Raw genomic sequence first — 24,607 nt, 5'->3', positions numbered from 1 at the left:
TAATTTTTGAATGAATTTCTGTTTTCATGATGACATTAAATAATGTGAGCTCTTACTGTCACACTTTTCATACCTCAAAGTTACTGAGAGAAAAAAATTGAAGATGATCGACACCATTAGAAAAATACACTAACATTTATTTACATTTTCATTTTACATTTCTGCAATTTACTTTACTGCATATTTAGCTTTTACAGGTAACAAAAAGATCCCAATAGCTTTCAATTTGTCATCTACACTACATGGCCAAAAGTATGTGGACACCCAACCATAAGCTTGCTGGATATCTAATTACAAAACCATCAGCGTTAAACGTAAAAAGTAAATAGCCCCCTCACTTTTCTGGCTAGCATTCTTTGCAGCTATATCAACCTTCACATTTCTAAGAAGGCTTTTAATAAATATAGTGGATTGTGTATGTCGGAATTTGTGCCTATTCAGTCAAAAGAGCATTCAAGAGGTCTGGTACCAATGTTGAATAAGAAGGCCTGACTCGCAATCATAGCTTTAAACTTATCCAAAGGTTTTCAGTGGAGTAAAAGCTCTAAGGTAGAAGTTCTAAGAAGTGTGCACATACTTTTGGCCATACAGTATATCTGAGAGTAAACATATATAAGAATTCACAATTTAAAAAGCACAATGACTGACATAAGAACACAGTTAACCTGTATACATAACAGAAAATGTAATTACACAAAACTTTAAAATTAAAACAACAAATGATGGTGCTAAATATGAGGTTGGAACCGACTGCTCTTCAGTCAAACTCTGGATGTGTGGCTGAACTCTTGCGCCCTCTAGTGGATGATGGCAGTGTTGGCTGATACCAGACACCAGTCAGTCTTTGACAGTGGTAAATTAGTTTAACCACTATTTACTTTGTAAGCTTTGTTAAATTATTAGAGAAAAATCAGGGCAAAATGAAAGGTGCCTGACAATAACATAGAAAAAAAGAAATTACATCTGAATTTCTTTTTTGAAAATGAGATGTTTATTTATTTATTTATTAAGATTCTAAAGTCATGTTTTATACTTTGATTCTATTCATGACAGGACAGGTAGTTACAGGTTACACATACCTTACCTAACTTACCTAACTTACATACATGTCTTTGGACTGTGGGAGGAATAAACCGGAGCTCCTAGAAGAAACCCACACAGACACAGGGAGAACATGCAAACTCCACACAGAAAGGACCCGGGCTGCTCCACCTGGGAATCGAACCCAGAACCTTCTTGCTGTGAGGCAACAGTGCTACCCACCGAGCCATCGTAAAATGAGATAATCTTTAACGACCAAACAGGACTTGAAATGGTTTGGATTATATTTTACTGTAGTGCAATAAATGCTTAATATTACTCTGTCAGAGTGCATGTGAGACCAAATACATAAAATCTTTCAAAATATAAATTGTCTATAAATAAAATTCTCTGTATTAACCAAGGTACAATCGTAATCTGAGGATTCAAACAAAAAATTCTTAAATGTCTAACATCAGATGCCTAATTTTCCTCCTTTTTATCCGTTTCCTCCATTTCCTCCTTTACCTCCATTTCCTCCTTTACCTCCATTTCCTCCTTCATTTCATCCTTTTCCTTCATTTCATCCTTTTCCTTCATTTCATCCTTTTCATCCTTTTCCTCCTCCTGTTGCTCGATGTCTTTCTGCTCCTCCTCTGGTGTCTCTTGCCCTTGTTCGCTGTCAGATTTATTACATTTTTCTTTCTTTTTCAGGTATGAGTTTAAGCTCTCCAAAAGCTCAATAGAATGATTGATGACTAAAGCCAGCCAGGCCATGCCAAAAAATATCCAAACTGCAGTGATGCTGCCATACCAGTCAGGGTACGTCTTATCAGCATTATAAGCTGTACGAAAAAAAGAAACCGTAAAGATGAATATTTATTAAATATTTATTTAATTGTTAAATGTGAATGAATGTGATTATTATTATTATTATTATTGCTCTGTGGTCATATCACCTTAAATGCCTTAAAATGCAAAGTGGAAACAATTGAATGTCTCGGGTAATTTCAGACCTGTCCTTAGCTAAGCAAAAGCTAGGCTTACCTAACAGCCTATCTACAACAATGAGCTAAAGTTACAAAAATAATAATAATAATAATTACACAACAATATGAAATGATTGGCTTTCATTAAATAAATAAATGCAGGCATAACAAATAAAACCTTTCACACACAAAAAATGATGTTTTGTTAAATGCAGTAAATAAAAATCTCTGATTTGTTCATTTCACTTATTACCAACGAAGAAAAAATAAATTATTTCCTATTAATAAGACTTTTTAATGGTTTGGAAACTGTGGACATTAATTGTTGCAGTTTTGCTAGTTTTTTTTCTTCTCTCTTCTTGCTTGATAGGAGACTTTAGCTGTTTAACTTGTAGCCTTTGTCTAATTGATTTCCTCATAATTTGTCATACATTTTAAAATAAGACATATCTGGACTGCAGGCAGTAGGGTGTGCAGAAGGAAGCCTGGCATTGTCTTTTTTCCTGAGCACAAGCTGAAGTGTGAAATCATCTGACCACAGCACAGGTTTTCACTGTCTTACTGTCCATCTGAGATAAGCTCAGGCCCAGAGAACTAACATTTAACATAGAACTAACCAATTTACTGTAGCCAATTAGTCCTCTGCTGCTGGGGACTCCGATCACGTCCAAGGAGGGTATATTTGTCTGACACACACTCCGTCCGATGTGTCTGCAGTCTATAGACTCACTTTTATTCGCTTATACTATGGTGGATTCATGTGTGAGGCCGGTCTCACACACAGAGAGTCACACACTGATCTCTGCGTTCCTTCATTTCTGTACATTCGCCTTAGGCTACTAACCAGGGTCCTTAAACAGCATCAAAGACCACACCTACTTTTTAATTCAGTCTTTTCTCACCCAGCAGACTTTTTGAACTGATTGATTCTCTTACAGTTTGGCGCAAAAGGTGAGCCACATCCCATCATTGTATGAACTGAGCCTTTGCTGGATTCATATCCATTCATATACATATTCATATTCATATACATTCATATCCAATTATTGTGGATGATTATTCTAGAATGGTTTAACTTTTAATGGGCCAGTGATAGCTCAATGGTTAAGGTACTGGACTAGTAAACAGAAGGTTGCCGGTTCGAGCCTCACCACCACCAAGTTGCCACTGTTGGGTCCCTGAGCAAGGCCCTTAACCCTCAATTGCTCATCGTGTTCAGCTCATTGTGTAAGTCGCTTTGGATAAAAGCGTCTGCTAAATGCTGAAAATGTAACTTTAATTTTCTACAAAATCTTTCACTCTTATTTGACCCCATTCCTTTTTTGGGAGTGTGTTGCAGACATCAAATTCTACATCTGTTAAAGCACTGGAAATCTTTTCTTTCTAAATTTCTCAGTTAAATAAAGACTTAAGTCAATTAGCAAATCACAGTGTTTAATTGCATTGTCCCAACTTTACTTAAAAAAATGTTGGGCTTTGCTAATACTGTGCACTACATAGTGTGTCAAAATACAAGGACACCATTGGTTGTAAGCTAATTTAACACAGTTTTTAATACAGCTTTATGTGGTTGTGGTTTATTTTGTGGAATTAATTCATAACAATTCATATGGGCAAGAAGGCTCAGACCTTATTTATTGTTTTATAAGGCATGCAAATACAGACCACAACTAAGTCACTGTACACATATTTCTATGTTTGTATTGTAGAACTGACCAGATGCCAGTTTGAAGCACACAAATTTTATGGCAGTGACGTCATTAACAAACATGTTTTTTCATCTTATTTATTTGATATCACTGTGTAGATTCCAGGAACTTACCTGCTACAAAATCTCCAAAACCAACAGTACTGAGTGTGATAAAGCAAAAGTAGATCGCTTGTGAATAGCTCCAATCCTCATACTCATTGAATATTACCATGGGAGCCACCAGATAGAGGAGTAATGAGGCAATGAAGGAGGTAAAATGGAGTGACACCAGGACAACGTTCTGTGGCAAGATTAAGAACATTGATTACTGATTATGCAGTTGTTAATGAGGTTTGAACATCCATTTACATATAATAGATTATAATTAGTCAATTAATGTACGAAACATCTGCATAAAAAATCTTTGCTGCTATTTAAGAAGGTTTACCTATTATATAAACTTTATAATGGAACAATTCAGCCATACATTTTATTGAAACATAATCCAGATCAAACATTTTTACTAACAAAAAAAAAGCTATACCAGGTGACAAATATCCAAAACATTGTTGTAATGAAAAATCTAGAAAAAAAACTGTCCACTGTAATAAATGAAAATTATTGTAACTTTTTTAGCTTGAAGCAGCCTGCACAAAACTAGCTTGAGTTTAATGTTAAAAGAAAACATTTTATTTTTAAAAATAAAAAGGTAATTTTACCTGGTGGTTGGTTTTTTTTGCAATGAAAGTGCAAACACTCCTCTCTAGGGCCAGCATGTATTTGCCCACCCTGTTCAAAACCACCATGTTTAAGGGGATTCCAAAAATGGCAAAAATCACACAGAAAATCTGACCGGGCATTGTACTGGGGCTGATGTTCCCGTAACCTGTAGAGCACAGAACAAATGCCATCTTCCAACAGAGGTCACATATAAACTGATCAGGCATAATATTATGACCACCTTCCTATTATTGTGTTGGTCCCCGTTTTGCTGCCAAAACAGCCCTGCAACTGTGATTCTCTGTGTATTCTGACACCTTTCTATCAGAACCAGCATTAACTTCTTCAGCAATTTGAGCTACAGTAGCTCGTCTGTTGGATCAGACCACACAGGCCGGCCTTCGCTCCCCACATGCATCAATGAGCCTTGGCTGCCCATGACCCTGTCGCCGGTTTACCGCGGTTCCTTCCTTGGACCACTTTTGATAGAAACTGACCACTGCAGACCAGGAACACCCCACAAGAGCTGCAGTTTTGGAGAAGCTCTGACCCAGTCGTCTAGCCATCACAATTTGGCCCTTGTGAAACTCGCTCAAAATCCTTACACTCACCCATTTTTCCTGCTTCTAACACATCAACTTTGAGGATGAAATGTTCACTTGCTGCTTAATATATCCCACCACTAACAGGTGCCGTGATGAAGAGATAATCAGTGTTATTCATTTCATCTGTCAGTGGTCATAATGTTATGCCTCATTGGTGTATGTTTTTTTTCAGGTAAATAACAAACAAAACTATAAGCAAAATTTGAATAAAGCATCGTTTTACCAATGGTTGTGACCACAGTGGCAGCAAACACACTTGAGCTGGTAAACTTCCAAAAGCCGCCAGCCGTGTGGTTATTTTTCAGACTCATCCCATTCCTTGATATTGCCAAGATAAACTAAAACACAATAATAAGCAACACCTTATGAGTTATAGAACATATATTAACATTACATTACAATGTTTACATATTAAAATGCTGCAAAATGCTTAAAAACACTATTCTGTTTATGTTTCACACAGAAGCTGTCATCCTTATTCACTCACAAAGACCCAGGTTTTCTAGTGTACATTCTACACCAAAAAGTTTGCTATTAGAGACTGAAACACAGTTAAACATGTGGCCTAAATATTTATTATGGAATTATATAGGAGTTGGGTATCATGTCAAACAAAACTATAACATTTTTGAAAACAAATGGAATCTGCTTTTAAATTAAGATCTTCTGTGTGTGTTCACATTATGGGTAATTGCTAGGTTATGTGCTGTCATATCCCAGGCTGTCATATCCCAGGTTGCTACTAAGGTGTTGCTAAGAGGTTGCTAAGGTGTTGCTAGGTCATTGCTGAGTGAGTTCTGGGCTATCAATCAAAAAGTTGTGGGTTAGAATCTTGGTTTTGCCATACAGCCACCATTTGGACCCTTGAGCAAAACTATAACATTTTTTAAAACAAATGAAATCTGCTTTTAAATCAAGCTCGTCTGTGTGTGTTTAAACTATGGGTAATTGCTAGGTCAGGTGCTATTGTATCCCAGGTTGCTACTAGGGTGTTGCTAAGAGGTTGCTAAGGTGTTGCTAGGTCATTGCTATGGTATTGCAGATGGTTGTTAAGGTGTTGCTAGGTGCAGGGGCGTCTCGTTCCTTAGGGTGATCGGGCGACGCACCACCAAAGGGCAAAAGGAAGGAAGGAAAGAAATTTTTCTATCACGTTCAACCAGTGTTAAAACTAGCTGTGACTGTTCTGGAGTCTGTCTTGCCTCGGAATATTGTAGTCCAATCAGCGTCGAGTTGTGTTCTGTACAGTACCGCCCCAGATTGCTCTCATAGACTCTCATGTTAAAGCTCTTTTTTTCGAACTGCAGGCGCTGCAATACATTTTGAATGAGTTCCGGGAGGGCTCGCACTTACGTGCTTGCGTCACACGTAATCGTTCCTTATTTGGAAACTAAACGTGGTGTTCCGTATTTTTATCAATGGGAGAGAAATGCTGCAGATTAGACTGAGATGGGGCGATATGTATGAAACAGAAGGAAACTGCTGCTACCGTGGGAATTAGAAAGCGTTTGGTTATTATTTTAAGTAGTGTTCACTTTTAGTCTTAGTAACGCCATGTGTGCACAGGTTTATCAGTGTAACAACCTGTTTTTACTTAAATGTTTGAGTAGTGCAGTGGGTAGAGCATATTGCGCATATTTTTGTGCCCTAGGTTCGAATCTGGCTTAGGGCAAATGTAAAGTAACACAAGCAGGGCTGACACTTTTCTAACTGACCCCTAAGCAACATAGTCCAGAACCGGGGCTGCATGTCAGTGTGAAGATGGATTATGTAAAAATATTGTTTGCACTATTGAGAAAAAATGTTACATGATGTTCTTCATGTTGTTTTGCCTAAAATATGGTTCTGATTTATTATTATGAAGAATGAAAATAATAAATGTTACACAGCCTAAATAAAACATTTTGATAATGTTCCTATGACGGTGTAAGACCCGTTATATTTTTTATAGGTGCAACCCTAACCGCCCAACCCCCCCCCCCCCCCCCCCCCGCTCCCGCTCAGGTAAACACCCGCCATACCACCCCCCACCCTATGCCTTCCGCCAACCCGTCAGCCCAGGGTGTTCCTTATTTCCAGTTCTGAAAGTTGGCAACCCTAATTGGAGCAACTAGCGATATAGTCAACATGACTACCATCACCTCAGGATCTGCTGCACCTAAAATAAAATGCTGATGAAGACTGAATTAAATTGTTAGTGTGAAGGCTTTACTTAATTTTATGATTAATGGTAAAGGTGGCTAGGTGGGTGTTGTGCGAAAGTTTTGGGCTATCAATTAAAAGGTTGTGGGTTAGAATCTTGACTTTGCCATGCAGCCACATTTGGACCCTTGAGCAAGGCCCTTAACCATTCAGTTCCATGGGCTTCGTACAATGTGCTCTGACCCAAGTTTCCAAACAAGCAGAAAAAGAATCTTATTGTTCTGTACATGTCTATGTGTATATATGACAAACAAATGAATTGTCATTCTATATTAAAAATCTATTCATGTATAATTACTTATATTGAGTAACTGATTTAACTCTTTGTAAAATGAGTGTAAACTTAGTGTTTTTTTTAGCTGTATATGTGTTTTTTTTTTTTTTTACCTCAGTTTTCACCTTAATTAGTCAGTTCAGCTGTGATATGCATGATTTAGTATGCTGAATGCTAGCACTAACTACAGTGTGAGCACAGACGGAAATTCCAGATGGTACATATTCACACTGCACCTCGAGGCCTGTGTATATCTAGCCACTGATATGAAATAATATCAGATATTAAATAATATCAGTGATATAACACTGATCATTAATTAATTAATAAACACTGATATACTGGAGTCATTTGTCTCTTTAAAAGCATTTGTTGTAGTCTATTACTGTATTTTAATTCTCACCAAATTGTGTCACTCTTTTTACAATGCATACAATTTATATTATTAAAGCATCTTATATTATAAAAGACAGAGGCAACCCACTCTTAAGAGGATCCAGGCTGAAAAAAGGGGAACCTATGCTCTGACCTGACCCATTATACTACAGTTGAACAGCACTCATCATATTAAGTACATTGTTAATATAGTTAATATACTGTGCTTTACGTTATCTACTTTTAAAAGCTTGCAGAGGGTGGACTGCCTACTATAAATTGCCCCTTGAAGTGATTATGTGAACTGGTAAATGTGTGTTGTGGCCCTGTCCAAGGCACATCTCTGCCTTTTACCAGGTGGTGCCAGACCCACAATAATACAGATCAGAAACTGTTCACTAACTGTATTACACAGAAAGTGTGTTAAGTCAAGTCAAGTCAAGTCACTTTTATAGCACATTTAAAAGACAACGTGTGTCAACCAAAGTGTTGTACATCAAGTATAAATACCACTCAACTTTGTATCCCAAAGTTTGTGTTTATGTGTATTACATATATTGCAGAAAAAACAACTAATACCCGGGTGTTAGTTGAGTCAACATGGTTAACTTTTACTGTTTTGTACTATCTACAATGTAACTTACAACGGTTCCTAAATAATTAACTAATAAATAACTCAGAATGTTATTAAAACACAAAATAAAATTTTAGATTACCTAAAAGTAAACTTCACAAGATCCAGGTAAGCCAAGGCACGGCTATTTGCATTGCAAAGTGCAGCTAAAGATCTGAGCAACACACCTATACCAATTTGGCCATAAGGTGCAAACCTGAGTTTGAACCACAGCCACAGAAACCAATAACTGATTCATTTTGTGTGGCATCAACAGTACCTGATGCACCACTGTGCCCATTTAAACTTGTAATACTATCCAAAAATCAGTATTATTATCAAGGGGTGCACAAAATTTAAGCTATTAATTTAAAGCTTTACAAACATTGCTTATTTTAAGTATTATGTAATTTTCCTAATACACAACTGCAACCCTCTACTTTAAGTCCCTGTTTGTGCTGAGCTATTTTAATGCATTCGTTGTTGCAGAACATGAAGTGTTCACCTTAAAATGTTTAAAATGATCTAATTAATATAAAAGGTAAGGTATATAAAATATTTAATAAATGAGTGCCTGTTGTTAGGATGTTTTTAATGTTTCACCTATTTGAGACAGACTTAGTTAAGTGTTTTTATGGACAAAAGTATTGGGACACACCTTATAATTATTACATTTCTTTAAATTGTTTCAGCCACAACAATTGCTAACAGCTGTACATTACATTATTTATATAAAGGAAATGACATGCTTGCAACTTTAAACAATGGTTTAGGTAAGGCCCTTTTGAAGCTCTATAAAGACATGAAGAAATCTTGTTTTAAAGAAACTCCAGGATTCTACACAGAGCTGTGACCTCAATTTTCCTGACCAACATCAGCACCCAGCCATTCAAATTCCTTTTGACTGCATGGGTACACATTTCTTGTAAGAAGCCTTCTCAGAACAGTGCGTGTCTGTTGTTACAGCTAAAAGAATCACATCAAGGTTTATTTGATTATCATTTCTTTTTTAAATTGGATGTCCAACAAGATCAGGTGTCCAAATGCTTTTTTGCCATAAATGTGTGTCCAGTCATTGCTAATTTCTGATTATTAAAAATGAATGAAAAAATGTACTGTAAATGATCATTCGGATTAACATGTAATATTAATTCAAATAAAAATGCAGTTCTTGAAAATGTATAATCACAACACTAACAGTAATTCTATTAACACAATATTGTTGTTTTTAAACTACAAAAACACATTTATGTTAAATGTGTATTACAGTTAATTATTCTATTAAGTAAACAGTGCTGTAAGTAATTACAGTAGTATTTTATAGAAGCCACAGGCTTTGCTTATATGTGATAGATGTATTTTGTGTATCCTGCAGGTGTTAAATAAAAAAGGTGTCTGTATATATTTCAGCACACGATTTTACAAGGGATGCTGACGCAATGTCATTTAAATGAATGCTTGCAGGCGCACACATGCATGTCTGACTTGCCAGATCACTTGTTTAAACCTATTAACCTATTAACTCATTTTTGGAAGCTTAAAGATATAACATGCTGTTATAATAATGATTCCAATAAACAAATAGAATATATTGTATTTTTTTTATTCTATATGCCAATTTGTTTATTTATAAAGGAAAGGTTTTAGGCTCAAGACTAACTTTACCCTTGTGTTTTTAGTGAAATTTAATTAACTTATTTAATCTTTAAATGTAATTGAAAATTAAAAAAATTTATCATTATGGGGGGGCTTTCATGTGTGTTTTAAATTTATATATATATATATATTATATATATATTATATATATATATATATATATATATACTGTATATATATATATATACAGTGGGGGAAATAAGTATTTGATCTCTTGCTGATTTTGTAAGTTTACCCCCTTACAAAGACTATAATTTTTATGGAAGGTTTATTTTAACAGAGAGAGACAGAATATCAACAAAGAAAACCATTAAATAAAAGTTATAAATTAATTTGTATTTAATTAAGGGAAATAAGTATTTGATCCCCTACCAACCAGCAAGAATTCTGACCCCCACAGACCGGTTATGTGCCCATGAGGCACACAAATTAGTCCTGTCCCTGTATAAAAGACTCCTGTCACAGAATCAGTTTCTTCCGTTCAAATCTCTCGACCACCATGGGCAAGACCAAAGAGCTATCAAAGGACGTCAGGGACAAGATTGTAGACCTGCACAAGGCTGGAATGGGCTACAAGACCATCAGCAAGAAGCTTGGTGAGAAAGAGACCACTGTTGGTGCGATAATTCGAAAATGGAAGAAATACAAGATCACAGTCAATCGCCCTCGCTCTGGAGCTCCATGCAAGGTCTCACCTGGTGGGGTAAGAATGATTCTGAGAAAGGTGAGGTCAGCCCAGAATTACACGGGAGGAGCTTGTCAATGATCTCAAGGGAGCTGGGAGCAGAGAAATGCTGGATATGACCCCAAGAACACCATCCCCACTGGGCATTTCTCTGCCTCCAAACACGGCGAGTGGAGTTGATGCCAAAGAGCTCAATTTTGGTCTCATCTGACCATATCACATTCTCCCAAGCTTTCTCTGAATCATTCAGGTGTTCATTGGCAAACTTCAGACGGGCCTGTACATGAGCCTTCTTGAGCAAAGGGACTTTGCGGGCACTGCAGGATCTCAATCCATTACGGCGAAGTGTGTTACTAATGATTTTCTTGGTGACTGTGCTCCCAGCTCCCTTGAGATCATTGACAAGCTCCTCCCGTGTAATTCTGGGCTGACCTCACCTTTCTCAGAATCATTCTTACCCCACCAGGTGAGATCTTGCATGGAGCTCCAGAGTGAGGGTGATTGACTGTGATCTTGTATTTCTTCCATTTTCGAATGATCGCGCCAGCAGTGGTCTCTTTCTCACCAAGCTTCTTGCTGATGGTCTTGTAGCCCATTCCAGCCTTGTGCAGGTCTACAATCTTGTCCCTGACGTCCTTTGATAGCTCTTTGGTCTTGCCCATGGTGGTCGAGAGATTTGAACGGAAGAAACTGATTCTGTGACAGGAGTCTTTTATACAGGGACAGGACTAATCTGTGTGCCTTATGGGCACATAACCGGTCTGTGGGGGTCAGAATTCTTGCTGGTTGGTAGGGGATCAAATACTTATTTCCCTTAATTAAATACAAATTAATTTATAACTTTTATTTAATGTTTTTTTTCTGGATTTTTTGTTGATATTCTGTCTCTCTCTGTTAAAATAAACCTTCCATAAAAATTATAGACTGTTCAAGTCTTTGTAAGGGGCAGTGGATCAAATACTTATTTCCCCCACTGTATATATATATACAGTGTATCACAAAAGTGAGTACACCCCTCACATTTCTGCAGATATTTAAGTATATCTTTTCATGGGACAACACTGACAAAATGACACTTTGACACAATGAAAAGTAGTCTGTGTGCAGCTTATATAACAGTGTAAATTTATTCTTCCCTCAAAATAACTCAATATACAGCCATTAATGTCTAAACCACCGGCAACAAAAGTGAGTACACCCCTTAGTGAAAGTTCCTGAAATGTCAATATTTTGTGTGGCCACCATTATTTCCCAGAACTGCCTTAACTCTCCTGGGCATGGAGTTTACCAGAGCTTCACAGGTTGCCACTGGAATGCTTTTCCACTCCTCCATGACGACATCACAGAGCTGGCGGATATTCGAGACTTTGCGCTCCTCCACCTTCCGCTTGAGGATGCCCCAAAGATGTTCTATTGGGTTTAGGTCTGGAGACATGCTTGGCCAGTCCATCACCTTTACCCTCAGCCTCTTCAATAAAGCAGTGGTCGTCTTAGAGGTGTGTTTGGGGTCATTATCATGCTGGAACACTGCCCTGCGACCCAGTTTCCGGAGGGAGGGGATCATGCTCTGCTCAGTATTTCACAGTACATATTGGAGTTCATGTGTCCCTCAATGAAATGTAACTCCCCAACACCTGCTGCACTCATGCAGCCCCAGACCATGGCATTCCCACCACCATGCTTGACTGTAGGCATGACACACTTATCTTTGTACTCCTCACCTGATTGCCGCCACACATGCTTGAGACCATCTGAACCAAACAAATTAATCTTGGTCTCATCAGACCATAGGACATGGTTCCAGTAATCCATGTCCTTTGTTGACATGTCTTCAGCAAACTGTTTGCGGGCTTTCTTGTGTAGAGACTTCAGAAGAGGCTTCCTTCTGGGGTGATGGCCATGCAGACCAATTTGATGTAGTGTGCGGCGTATGGTCTGAGCACTGACAGGCTGACCCCCCACCTTTTCAATCTCTGCAGCAATGCTGACAGCACTCCTGCGCCTATCTTTCAAAGACAGCAGTTGGATGTGACGCTGAGCACGTGCACTCAGCTTCTTTGGACGACCAACGCGAGGTCTGTTCTGAGTGGACCCTGCTCTTTTAAAACGCTGGATGATCTTGGCCACTGTGCTGCAGCTCAGTTTCAGGGTGTTGGCAATCTTCTTGTAGCCTTGGCCATCTTCATGTAGCGCAACAATTCGTCTTTTAAGATCCTCAGAGAGTTCTTTGCCATGAGGTGCCATGTTGGAACTTTCAGTGACCAGTATGAGAGAGTGTGAGAGCTGTACTACTAAATTGAACACACCTGCTCCCTATGCACACCTGAGACCTAGTAACACTAACAAATCACATGACATTTTGGAGGGAAAATGACAAGCAGTGCTCAATTTGGACATTTAGGGGTGTAGTCTCTTAGGGGTGTACTCACTTTTGTTGCCGGTGGTTTAGACATTAATGGCTGTATATTGAGTTATTTTGAGGGAAGAATAAATTTACACTGTTATATAAGCTGCACACAGACTACTTTTCATTGTGTCAAAGTGTCATTTTGTCAGTGTTGTCCCATGAAAAGATATACTTAAATATCTGCAGAAATGTGAGGGGTGTACTCACTTTTGTGATACACTGTATATGTATTTTTGTGCTACCCCATATTTTGATACTTTGTTTAATAATAGTATGTGGTGCTTTGTTGTCTCTGTTGTTTGTTGTGCTATTACTGTATTCTGATCAATATCGTATATACAGTTATGTTTCTTTGTTCATTGTTAATTTGAAACACATGCATGTGCACACACACACACACACACACACACTAAAGGGAGAAGCTGAATATTAATAATGAATAATAATTCAATAAATAATTTGGTATTATATACATAACATTTTGTGACAGGCTGTAAATGGAGCTAAGGAACACTGCTTAGCCAGCAAACTGAAGGACTATGTCTCTCAGACAGCACTGTATGAGAAACTGTCATGCTTCTGTGTAGTATACTGAGTACTTCAGAAAACTGTTGTTACCTAACACAGTCCACCACTGCATCAAGAAATGAAGCCTGAAACTATTACACAAAGAGAAAGCCATGTGTCAGTTCTATGCCAAAACACAACAGATTTCTCTGGGCCCAAGCTCATCTCAGATGACAAAGACAAGACAAAATGTTCTGTGGTCAGATTAGTCCATGGTTTAGCTTGTTTTGAGCAGCTGAAGCACGATCTTCCACTAGCAAAACTGCAACAAGTATTGACTGTGTTGCAGCCATCAAATTCTAAATGCATTTATATTTACAAAATAAAATGAAATTGATTAGTGACAACATTGGAAATCTGCTCTTTCTAATTTGATTGATTAAATAAAGATTCAAGAGAACTGGGGTTTGCGTATAGGATGGTAGTGGAAGTTCAAGTTTCAAGTTTCAGGTTTATTTGTAATTTGTACAAATGCTAACAGCAATTGTACATTGAAATGTGTGTTGGGAGGCTCAGGAACTCTACAAATATGCTAACATAAGAGGAAAAAGAGGAAACAGAGAATAGTGGTAGGGTAATATTTATTATATTGTATTATAAATACAATATAATAAAAAATACAATATAATTAACAGGCTTATTTACGTACTGTATATAAAAATATAAACAAGAAAAAGAAAAAGTACTAGAGCTGTATTTATGTTAATTACACCAATGGCTTTGTGGTGTTTTCTAATGAGTAAATAAACTGAGGATTTTTATCTCACTAGTCTAGAGCAGAATAGAGATGTGTACTGTCAGTATTGTTGTCACTAATGCATCTACACCACATTTTGCTTCTCACGCTAGACATGAAACATGCATGAGCTAGAGGATTATAGAGAATTATTATTGTACTTGTAGTGTTTCTAAAATGTTATGTTAACTAATGGCTCAACATTCTGTCCTGGATCAAACTAAACTACACAATGAATTTAGTGATTAAATACAGATAAAATTTTGGTAAAGACTATTTGGCTCTCATAGTTTGATTCATAGTTATAGGTAAGATTTGGTTTGGAGTACTGACCTAAATCATTGCCCCTTTCTTACTGCTTCACAACCATTGCTACTCACAAGTACCTTGTTGTCACCAGACAGAACTTGCTGTGAATTTGAACACTATGCCAACAGACATGCGGGGTAGCAACAGTGAAACCCAAATATGTCAACAAGGTTTGTATATGTAGTTGGTTGTCATTTTTATATTGTTTTCTGTTTTCATTTAAATTTTAATTTGTTGTTTAAATATCATTTTTTACATATCATATCATCAAATTTTTAATTAATTTTATTATTATATAATTATTAATTAAAGGAAAATTATAAAAAAATATTATTAAAGAAAAATTATATTATAGTATAAAATCTGAATGGCCCCATGTCCTCCAATCACCCCAATGTATACTTCGTAATGAAGTTTAGTGTACTGCACTATTCTAAACAACTCAAGGGGCCAGATTGTGTGTGAAGGTTTCAGACTGACTCAAATGTGAAAAAGTTTTTTGCTCCCAACTAATTTCTACAAATTTTGCCAATCTGTCACATTTAAATGTTTCTTCCAACTATTTTTGGCTTATTAATGATAAGACAACACGAGTAAGTATTTTAAACCATATCATCCATGTAAAAATGATTTGTCACCCTAAATGTAATAACTGGTTGTGCCACCCTTTTGGCTACCTTGAAGGGTTTTTAAGCATTAACTGGCTGTTTAAGGTCGTACCACAGCATTTTAATAGCATTAAAATCAGGCCACTCCAAAACCTTAATTTTAATTCAACTAATCAATCAGAGGTGGATTTGTGTGCCTCAAATCATTGTTCTGCTGCATAACCCAAGTGAACTTAAGCTTCAGTTCATACATTAATAAGCAGACACTCTCCTTCAGGATTTTCTGATAGAGAGCAGACTTCCTGGTTCCATCTGAGTGCTGGTATGAAGTTCTTATCAAATCAAATCAAATCAAGGTTTATTTGTCACACACAGTCATACACAGTACAACTGGCAGTGAAATGCTTTTGTGACTGTTTGGCCACATTAGTAATTATTATGATAGAATAATTGATGATAGACTGTGTTGTTAGCTTTATACCAGATGTAAATGTCCCATTTCTTTCAAAACGTTTCACTAATAAGTCCAATGATATAAACTGAAAAGTTGGATCATTTAGATGTTTTAAGCAAATCTAAGGGTTCTGTTTGGCCAGAAGGGGTTTGTGCCTTGCAACATGTATCCATTTTTATCCAGTTTCTTTCTTAATGTAAAACTGATTTAGTTTAACATCTTTTTTGAATCCCTATAAGAGAACTTTCTAGCCTGCATCACATTCTTTTTTGTGGCACTTTACTTTTCCACAATGGGCCAGGCTGGGCCAAACTGCATTTAAGAAGAAGATGAAGAAGAAGATATCCTTTATTTGTCATATATACATATACTGTACAGATGTACAGTACAATTAAATTCTTTCTTCGCATAGCCCAGCTTGTTTGAAAGCTGGGGTCAGAGCGCAGGGTCAGCCATCGTACAGCACCCCTGGAGCAGACAGGGTTAAGGGTCTTGCTCATGGACCCAACAGTGGCTGCATAGCAGAGCCTGGATTTAAACCACCAATCTTCTGGTTGATAGCCCAAAGCTCTACCCACTAGGCTACCACTGTCCCTAAAAAATTTTTCCCTTCAATAAATGAAATAATCATTTAAACATCCTGTTTTTACATCAATTATCTTTCTGTGTTATGAAATGTAGTTTGATGATCTGAAATATATAAAGATAGATTCTTGAGAAAATAGATACATTATAGAAGACCTGAAGATTTATTTTTATTATTATTTTTTTTATTATTAGTAGTAGTATTTTATTTTTCTTTTATTTTTTTGACAATTACCCCCTAGTTAGTTCCCAAAAATTAGCTATTATTCTCTAGTTCAGTCCTTCAGTATTATTCTCTAGTTAAGTCAGTCTGCCTGAAGCAAAATGTCTAATTACTATGTTCGTGAGGGAAACCTGGTTCACCGCAGATCTCAGACTGTGAGACGTTTTGCATGTTTTCTTTGTAGTCATGTGGCGCTCCTACAAGTACATGCAAACGTCACCTTTTTTTTTAATGTGGGTGAGAAATGTGTGAGTGTTTCTCCCTGGAATGGATTGGTAGCCTGCCATTGGAGAAATAGTAATTCGGACGTAACTTGGATTAAGTAGTTATTAAATTTTTTTTGTTTATGTTTTAGTGTTTGAAAATATATTTCATATATAAATAATTATTTCTGTAATGTTTAACTTTTCCCTTATTTTTTTTATTTTACTTGTATTTTTCTTTCCTTATTAAAATTGTAGCCTAAAAGATCACAATATTGATTCATAACCAAGTTTTATTTGTGATAATACGTATTGCGACTCTGCACTGTGTTTGACAGTCAGATATGTATAGGTTAATTACAACCTGATAAAAAGCACTTTTAGTATAAAACTATTTTTCTATATCTTTAATGTACATTTGTGTTCATTAATTCCAGTCTGTGAAAGTAAACATTTAGATTCTAGTTTAGTTGGATCTTGACTTGACTCTCTTCCATTATGTGTAAATGAACTTTTTCAAGTATGCAGTGCAAAGCAAATAACCAAAAATGCTGTTCTCCTCAAAGACAGCCATGACGTTCCAATATGCAAAGCAGCGTGATGCAGAAACTCACTGTTGCTCTGGTGATGTGGCGTGTTAAAACTATACTGCATTTACTAACCGCATCACTTCAACTGTTGTAATTATACAGCCAGATAATTCATTTTAGAGACGATTTATATTGTGTGTACACTTTGTATCAACAGAATATTTGAGGGGTTTTCTTATTTTGTCCACAATCATTTATCAGTAGACTTGCTGTGTCATTTTTGGTAGAGAGTTTGTGGTGTGTTTTGTGTTCTTTTTTATGTTGCTAAAGATGTTTTTATAATATCTCTCTATCTCTCTCTGCCTGCCTGCCTGCCTGCCTGCCTGCCTGCCTGTCTGTCTGTCTGTCTGTCTGTCTGTCTGCCTGCCTGCCTGCCTGTCTGTCTGTCTGTCTGTCTGTCTGTCTATCTATCTATCTATCTATCTATCTATCTATCTATCTATCTATCTATCTATCTATCTATCTATCTATCTATCTATCTATCTATCTATCTATCTATCTATCTATCTATCTCTGTCTCTCTCTCTCAATTCAATTCGCTTTATTGGCATGACAAATGTACATATTTGTATTGTCAAAGCATACATATATATAGTATATATAGTATAGTACATAGTATATGTATAAATAATAAAAAGAACAAATATGTACATAAAGATAAAATGGTACAGAAAATATCATTAAGTGTGTGGTGTGGTGTGTGTGTGTGTGCAGGGGGGTATATAATATACATAAATAATAAAAAGAACAAGTATATAGGCCGCTCAGGTGGCGCAGCGGTAAAGTACGCTAGCGCACCAGGGTTGGGTTTCTAGATATATCGTATCGAAACTCAGCTCTACCTTTCCGACTGGGTTGGGCGGCAGTATGAACAACGTTTGGCTGTTGTTCAGGGGCTTAAGGGTAGAGTCGGATCATAGGTCCTCATAACTGGTGCAAATGTGGCCCCTGCTGAATGACTGACGGCGCCTGCACAGGGCTGAGGAATAACATTGAGGGGGGTGTGACCCTCCGTGCGCAGTGTCTCTCGGGGTATGAACTCGGCTCGTGCAGGTGTAAAATGCAGGCTGTACTGACTGCGTGCCGCAAGTCAGTTGAGTGGCGTCCTCAGTCAGCGGCAAGGGGTCGAATCAGTATAGAGGACACAATCAGGGTAATTTCACACGATTAGAGTAGGGATAAAAGTTGGGGGAAAAAAGTGGGAAAAAATAGATAATTATAAAAAAAAAAAAAAAAAAAAAAAAAGAACAAGTATATATATATATATAGAGAAAATGGTAAAGAAAATATCATTATGTAATAAAACAATTGTTCATAAAAAAGAGAGAAAATATCTTTATGTGTGTGGTGTGTGTGTGTGTGTGTGTGTGTGTGTGTGTGTGTGCGGGGGATGGGTGGGGGGATGATCTGGTGTTTCACTCACTGTCCCGGAGTGTGTGACACTCATGTACATATTTGGCTGCAGTGGAGGCTGATGGTCCCTCTCCTAATATAATGGCCAGTTTCTGGCTCTCTGTCAGCGTTCTGAAGCCGCACACTTCTCTTTCTAACTGATTATAATATTTGTTTCTGATTGTTGTGTATTTTGGGCAGTTTAGAAGGAAGTGCACCTCTGTCTCAACCTCACCTGTCCTGCAGTGACCACACAGTCTCTCCTCTCTGGGGATCCAGGACTTTTTTAACCTGCCTCTCTCGATGGCCAGGCTGTGGTCACTCAGTCTGTATTTGGTGAGAATGTGTCTCTGCTTCGTATCTCGGACAGTAAGGCCGAGTTGTATTCATGTTTTAGGGTCAGATAGCAGTTTAGTCTGTTTTGGGATTGAGTTTGGGTTCTCCAATGTTCCAGATAAGTGTTTTTGAGGTGTCTGATAATTTGGGTGATCCTGATTGGTGTTTGGGAAGCAGTGCTGGTCAGAGAGTTGGGGTAGTTAGGGGTCAGTGTGTTGGTCAGTCTCTGGACCAGCTGACACAGGGGACTCTTTTCAGGGTAGAGCTCTTGGGATTGGAGTGCCTGAAACTGCAGGCTTGTTGTGGGACTGGATTTTAGGTGCATCCAGAATTTAAGGGCTCTTTTTTTTATATTAATGACTAATAAGTATCGGCCTAATTCAGCCCTGCATGCGTTGGTTGGGGTTTTTCTCTGTACATGTAAAATCATTCTGCAGAATTCTGCATGCAGGACTTCAGTGGGATGCTTGTCCCATCTAGTGTAGTCATGATGACTGAGTGGACCCCATACTTCACTACCGTATAGCGCAATGGGCAGGATTATACTATCAAAGATCTTTAACCAGATTCTAATTGGGATGTCAATCTTAATTAATTTGTTTTTAATTGAATAGAGGGCTCTGCAGGCCTTCTGTTTCAGTGCATCCACTGCCAGACCGAAGCCTCCTGAGGCGCTGATTTTGAGCCCCAGGTAATCATAAGAAAGGCTCTCTCTCTCTCTCTCTCTCTCTCTCTCTCTCTCTCTCTCTCTCTCTCTCTCTCTCTCTCTCTCTCTCTCTATCTATCTATCTATCTATCTATCTATCTATCTATCTATCTATCTATCTATCTATCTATCTATAATATCTATCTATCTCTGTACATATTCTTCCTACTGGTTAGATAATGACCTGGATGTTATGTGTCAGATGCTTATTAGTGGACCGGTGGAAAGCCAGTTAATGGTGGGTGACTGTCCTGTTGTGTTGTTTGTTAATGCAATAAAGTTGGGATGTTTTGTTAATGCAATAAAAATGAAGAATCTGTGATAGTTCTGTTTAATCATTGTTTAAAATTAGAAAGAAAAGATTTTCAGTGTTGTCACCGGTCAACTTTATTGTATTATATATACTGCAACACACTCCAAAAATGTTTACATGACCCGTGTTACATGACCTTTCCTACTAGTGACACATTTTAATGGTTTGGAAGTGAGCACACTAACTGTTGTGGTTTTGGAAGTGGAATTTTTGTATACACCTTTCACACATATGCAAGTCACCAGTGCCATGGACACTGCTGCACCCCCATATCATGGCTGATGTTGGCTTTTGCATCTTTTACTGATAACAGTCTGGATAGTCCTTTTCATCTTTGGCAAAGAGGACTCAACATCAGTTTTTCCCAAATACAAGCTCAACCGTGGACTCATCTGACCACAGCACACATTTCCATGTGTAGTTTCTCTTTGTGTAATTGAGTTTCAGGTTGCATTTCCTGATGCAGCTGTGGACTGTGTTTAGTGACAGTGGTTTTCTGAAGTACTCATGAGCCTTTGTGGCTATACTTATCACAGTAGCATGATGGTTTCAAATGCAATGCCATCTAAAAGTTCAAAGGTCAAACACATTTAACAGTGGTTTCTCTTCAGATTCCCTGAATCTTTTCACAATATTATGAACAGTAGGTCAAAGAATAATTTATTTGCAGTCTTGCACTGAGAAATGTTCTGTTTGAACTGATTGGCAATTTTCTCCTAAAGTTTGGCAAGTGGTGAACCACAACCCATCACTGCCTGTCATTGGTGGCTTTTTTATACCCAATCATGATTCCCTCATCTGTTACCAATTTATTTGCTTATTATGGGATGTTTTAAAACTGTACCTTCAATATGCTATCAACCTTTCATGCTTATTTGTCCCTATTTGTTTACTTTTCATACTTTTTTTGTACTATGTTGGAGGCATCACATTTAAATGTGTTTATTGTGGACAGGATTGTTAAAGAATTGTTAAGGAGAATTTAAGCAGAATTTGAGTTGGGGTTTAAGAGGGCTGAGGATTAAGAGTCACAGTTCGCTACTGAAATAATCAAAATAAGAATTTGAATGAACCCAGACCTAGAACCACTTTCTTTTCTTTATGGTGTTACATGACAATGTAATCATATGAAAGCAGGGAAACCAAGCTACAGGTTACAGTGTAATAAGAAGGTTCTTTAGTGTCTTGTGACCAGAAGCAGAGAAAGACTATGGGCAAACAAGATATTTAAATCAGTCCACTCCCAAAATTTCTGTACGTAGTTAAAATGAGTCTCCACTTTTGTTCTGGTCCAGTGACTTTAAATAACTAAATCTGCCAAATGTATAGAGTATGAGAATTTCAAATTGATTAGATCTGATAGTAAAGATTTTTTGTCCTTTTATTAACCCTAAAACAGGCAGAGTGCACCAGGAGATACAACATATTTAACCGCCTATAGGAGGCCTAATTAAATGTTTTTACCCAGTAAAGTTATCATTTATTAAAAGTCTTGTCTGGTATGAGTAGGTAGGCCACATGACTTTGTTCATGTCATGTTTTTTTTTGTTTTACTTAGGTTCAAAGGAGGTAAGCAATAATCTTCCACTCTTGGTTATTTAAGGGTTAAATTATTTTTGACCAGTGCTTGATATTTCTTACAACTGTACTTGAACCTGGTGGTGCAACAGTTATTTAAGCAGTCCAATAAACAAATGTATAGAATGAGATAAATGATAATCATTGATATGACACCAATAAAACTGATAGACCCCTTTAACCCCTTAAAGTCTTTATGATGTTACATGATGACATAATCGTATGAAAGCAGGAAAACCAAGTGTACAGTGTAATAAGAAGGTTCTTTAGTGTATTGGGAGCAGGAGCAGAGAAAGACTATGGGCAAACAAGATATTTAAATCAGTACACTCCCAAAATTACCGTGTTCTGTATGTAGTTTAAATGAGTCACAATATTTGTTCTGGTCCAGTGCCTTTAAATAATGAAATCTGCCAAGTGTATAGAATATGAGAATTTTATAAAATTTTATAAAAACCTCTACAAGTTTTGCTTTCCATTAGACTGACAACCATTAAAAGGTCATTCAGGGAACCTAACATGGCTCGTTAATGGTCAAGTTACTTTTTCTCCACATTTTATCCTTTACTGGTCTAAATATGAATTCTATCCAGAAATACATTTTCTATTTTCCATAGATGTGTATAAAAAAGGCTCAGTCATTCTAATTAAAGTGCGCACCAAGTCATTACATGAGGTGTCGTAAATGTGTGTGACGTCTTTTAGATACACCTCTCCTGCACCTTTAGTACAGATCGTACCAAAAAGCTTCTATAATCTATCAAACCAGATAATGTTCACTATATACCTGTGATTTGTAAAATGTACTTTAGTACTAAAACTCCCAGCTGTTAACACAAAAGTACAAACAGTGTTAAGACAAATTTAACTAAAGTCACTTTGAAAAATATCAGGTATCAGATACAAAATGAGTGTTTAACTTACATCTCCCATATCCTCCAGTCCCGCTTGACCAAGACATGGATAAATCTGTAGTATCCGTCTTTTCTTGTCCTGCAGAGAGGCAATTTCAGTTCGGACCTGGTCCCCCTCCAGCTGCCAGAAGATAACCCCTCCAATTAAAACATAAGTCAGGTACCCCGCTCCCATTAGCAGCAGAGTGATGCATTTTCCCCAAACTGCCCATGTAAAAATCTTTTTTGTCCGGAGAATAATCATTTTGTCTCCTGAGCTGAGCAGCACTTTCCAGGTTTTACTAATTTGTGGCTATTCCGGAGTGCATTGGTGTTGGGTGTGGATTTAGTCATGTTTGTGTGCAGGCAAATCATGCTACGTCCTTTAAGGCCTGCCATGCAAATGGAAAATGACTGCGATTTGAACATCCACACTGGGAGAGAATGAGAGAGATTGGTTCAAAATGGTCATTAAGTGCACCTTTGTTATATTATTAATGAGTTTTATTGACACTATGTTCTAAAACTGGATAACATTACAAACCCTATCAGCAAACATAAGTACAGAAATGAGTACATGTGTAAGTACATGATTAACTAGAACTAAAATATGTTTAAAGCTCTAGAACAAAATAACAATGGAATAGGAATAATTCACTCACTCACTTTTCTTAACCAATTATCCAATTAGGGTCGCAGGGGGTGCTGGAGCCTATCCCAGCTTTTCAATGGGCGCAAGGCACACAGTAACACCCTGGACGGGGCACCAGTCCATCGCAGGGCAGACACACATACATACACACACACACACACACATTCACCTATAGGGCAATTCAGTGTCTCCATTTACATTTTACAATTTCAGCATTTAGCAGATGCTTTTATTCAAAGCGACTTACAGTACTGTGACAGTATACTGTCTAAGCAATTGAGGGTTAAGGGCCTTGCTCAAGGGCCCAACAGTGGCAACCTGGCAGTGGTGAGGCTTGAACCAGCAACCTTTCAATTACTAGTCCAATATCTTAACCACTAGGCTACAACTGCTCTCTCTAATTAACCTGACTGCATGTTTTTGGACTGCGGGAGGAAACCGGAGCTCCCGGAGGAAACCCACGCTGACACAGGGGAGAACATGCAAACTGCACACAGAAAGGACCCAGACCGCCCCGCCTGGGGATCGAACCCAGGACCTTCTTGTTGTGAGGCGATAGTGCTACCCACCGAGTCACCGTGCCGCCCGAATAGGAATATCTCTATATCATTATTAAAAATTTACCTAAAGCCAGGAAAGCTAAGAAATAAGCCAAATAACTATAATAATAAATAAACTATAAAATAAAAAACTATAAAATAAATAAATAAAAATATAAACTATAATAATATATATATTTTTTTAGTATTTTTGGTTTCTGGAAATATTTTTGTAATTTTTTTTTTTCCACAGACATTTAAGAAGTTAAAAAAAAAAAAAACAGCAAACAGATTAATAATAACTTGACCTTTTTGAAGCATTATGTAGGACTGTGCATTGTATTTTATAAGGAGAAGAACTACAGATCCCATAATGCTTTGCAACTGTTCACAATTTACAAACCTAATTCCAAATAAAACTGGGACAGCTGGTATTATGCAAATAAAAATAAAAAGCAGTGATTTGCTAAATGTTTTACAGGTATTTCATTAAAAAAAGTGATTTGTACATATTCCAAAAAGTTTGGATAGGACCTCAGATAATGCTGTCATGATTGGGTATAGAAATAGCATTAAACACGCCTCAAAGCAAGACGGTCCTGGGTTCGATTCTCATGTAGGGTGGTCCGGGTCCTTTCTGTGTGGAGTTCGCATGATCTCCCTGTGTCTGCATGGGTTTCCTCCCACAGT

At 37.4% G+C, this 24,607-nt stretch overlaps 1 protein-coding gene across 1 annotated transcript; it reads right to left on the bottom strand.

Annotated features, from left to right (window-relative positions):
- Positions 1–1,503: 1,503 nt before the first annotated feature.
- LOC134324866 (potassium channel subfamily K member 17-like) lies at positions 1,504–22,991 on the bottom strand. The gene is made up of 5 exons (XM_063006745.1): positions 22,758–22,991; positions 5,248–5,362; positions 4,419–4,585; positions 3,832–4,000; positions 1,504–1,865 (listed from the first exon to the last, which is right to left on the bottom strand). The coding sequence occupies exons 1-5, from the start codon at positions 22,989–22,991 to the stop codon at positions 1,504–1,506; spliced, it is 1,047 nt and encodes a 348-aa protein (XP_062862815.1).
- Between the last annotated feature and the right edge of the window lie 1,616 nt (positions 22,992–24,607).

This window comes from Trichomycterus rosablanca, chromosome 13, assembly GCF_030014385.1.
Source record: "Trichomycterus rosablanca isolate fTriRos1 chromosome 13, fTriRos1.hap1, whole genome shotgun sequence".
Taxonomy (NCBI): domain Eukaryota; kingdom Metazoa; phylum Chordata; class Actinopteri; order Siluriformes; family Trichomycteridae; genus Trichomycterus; species Trichomycterus rosablanca.
The sequence above is the reverse complement of the archived record's forward strand: the minus strand, read 5'-3'. Positions and strand labels throughout refer to the sequence as shown.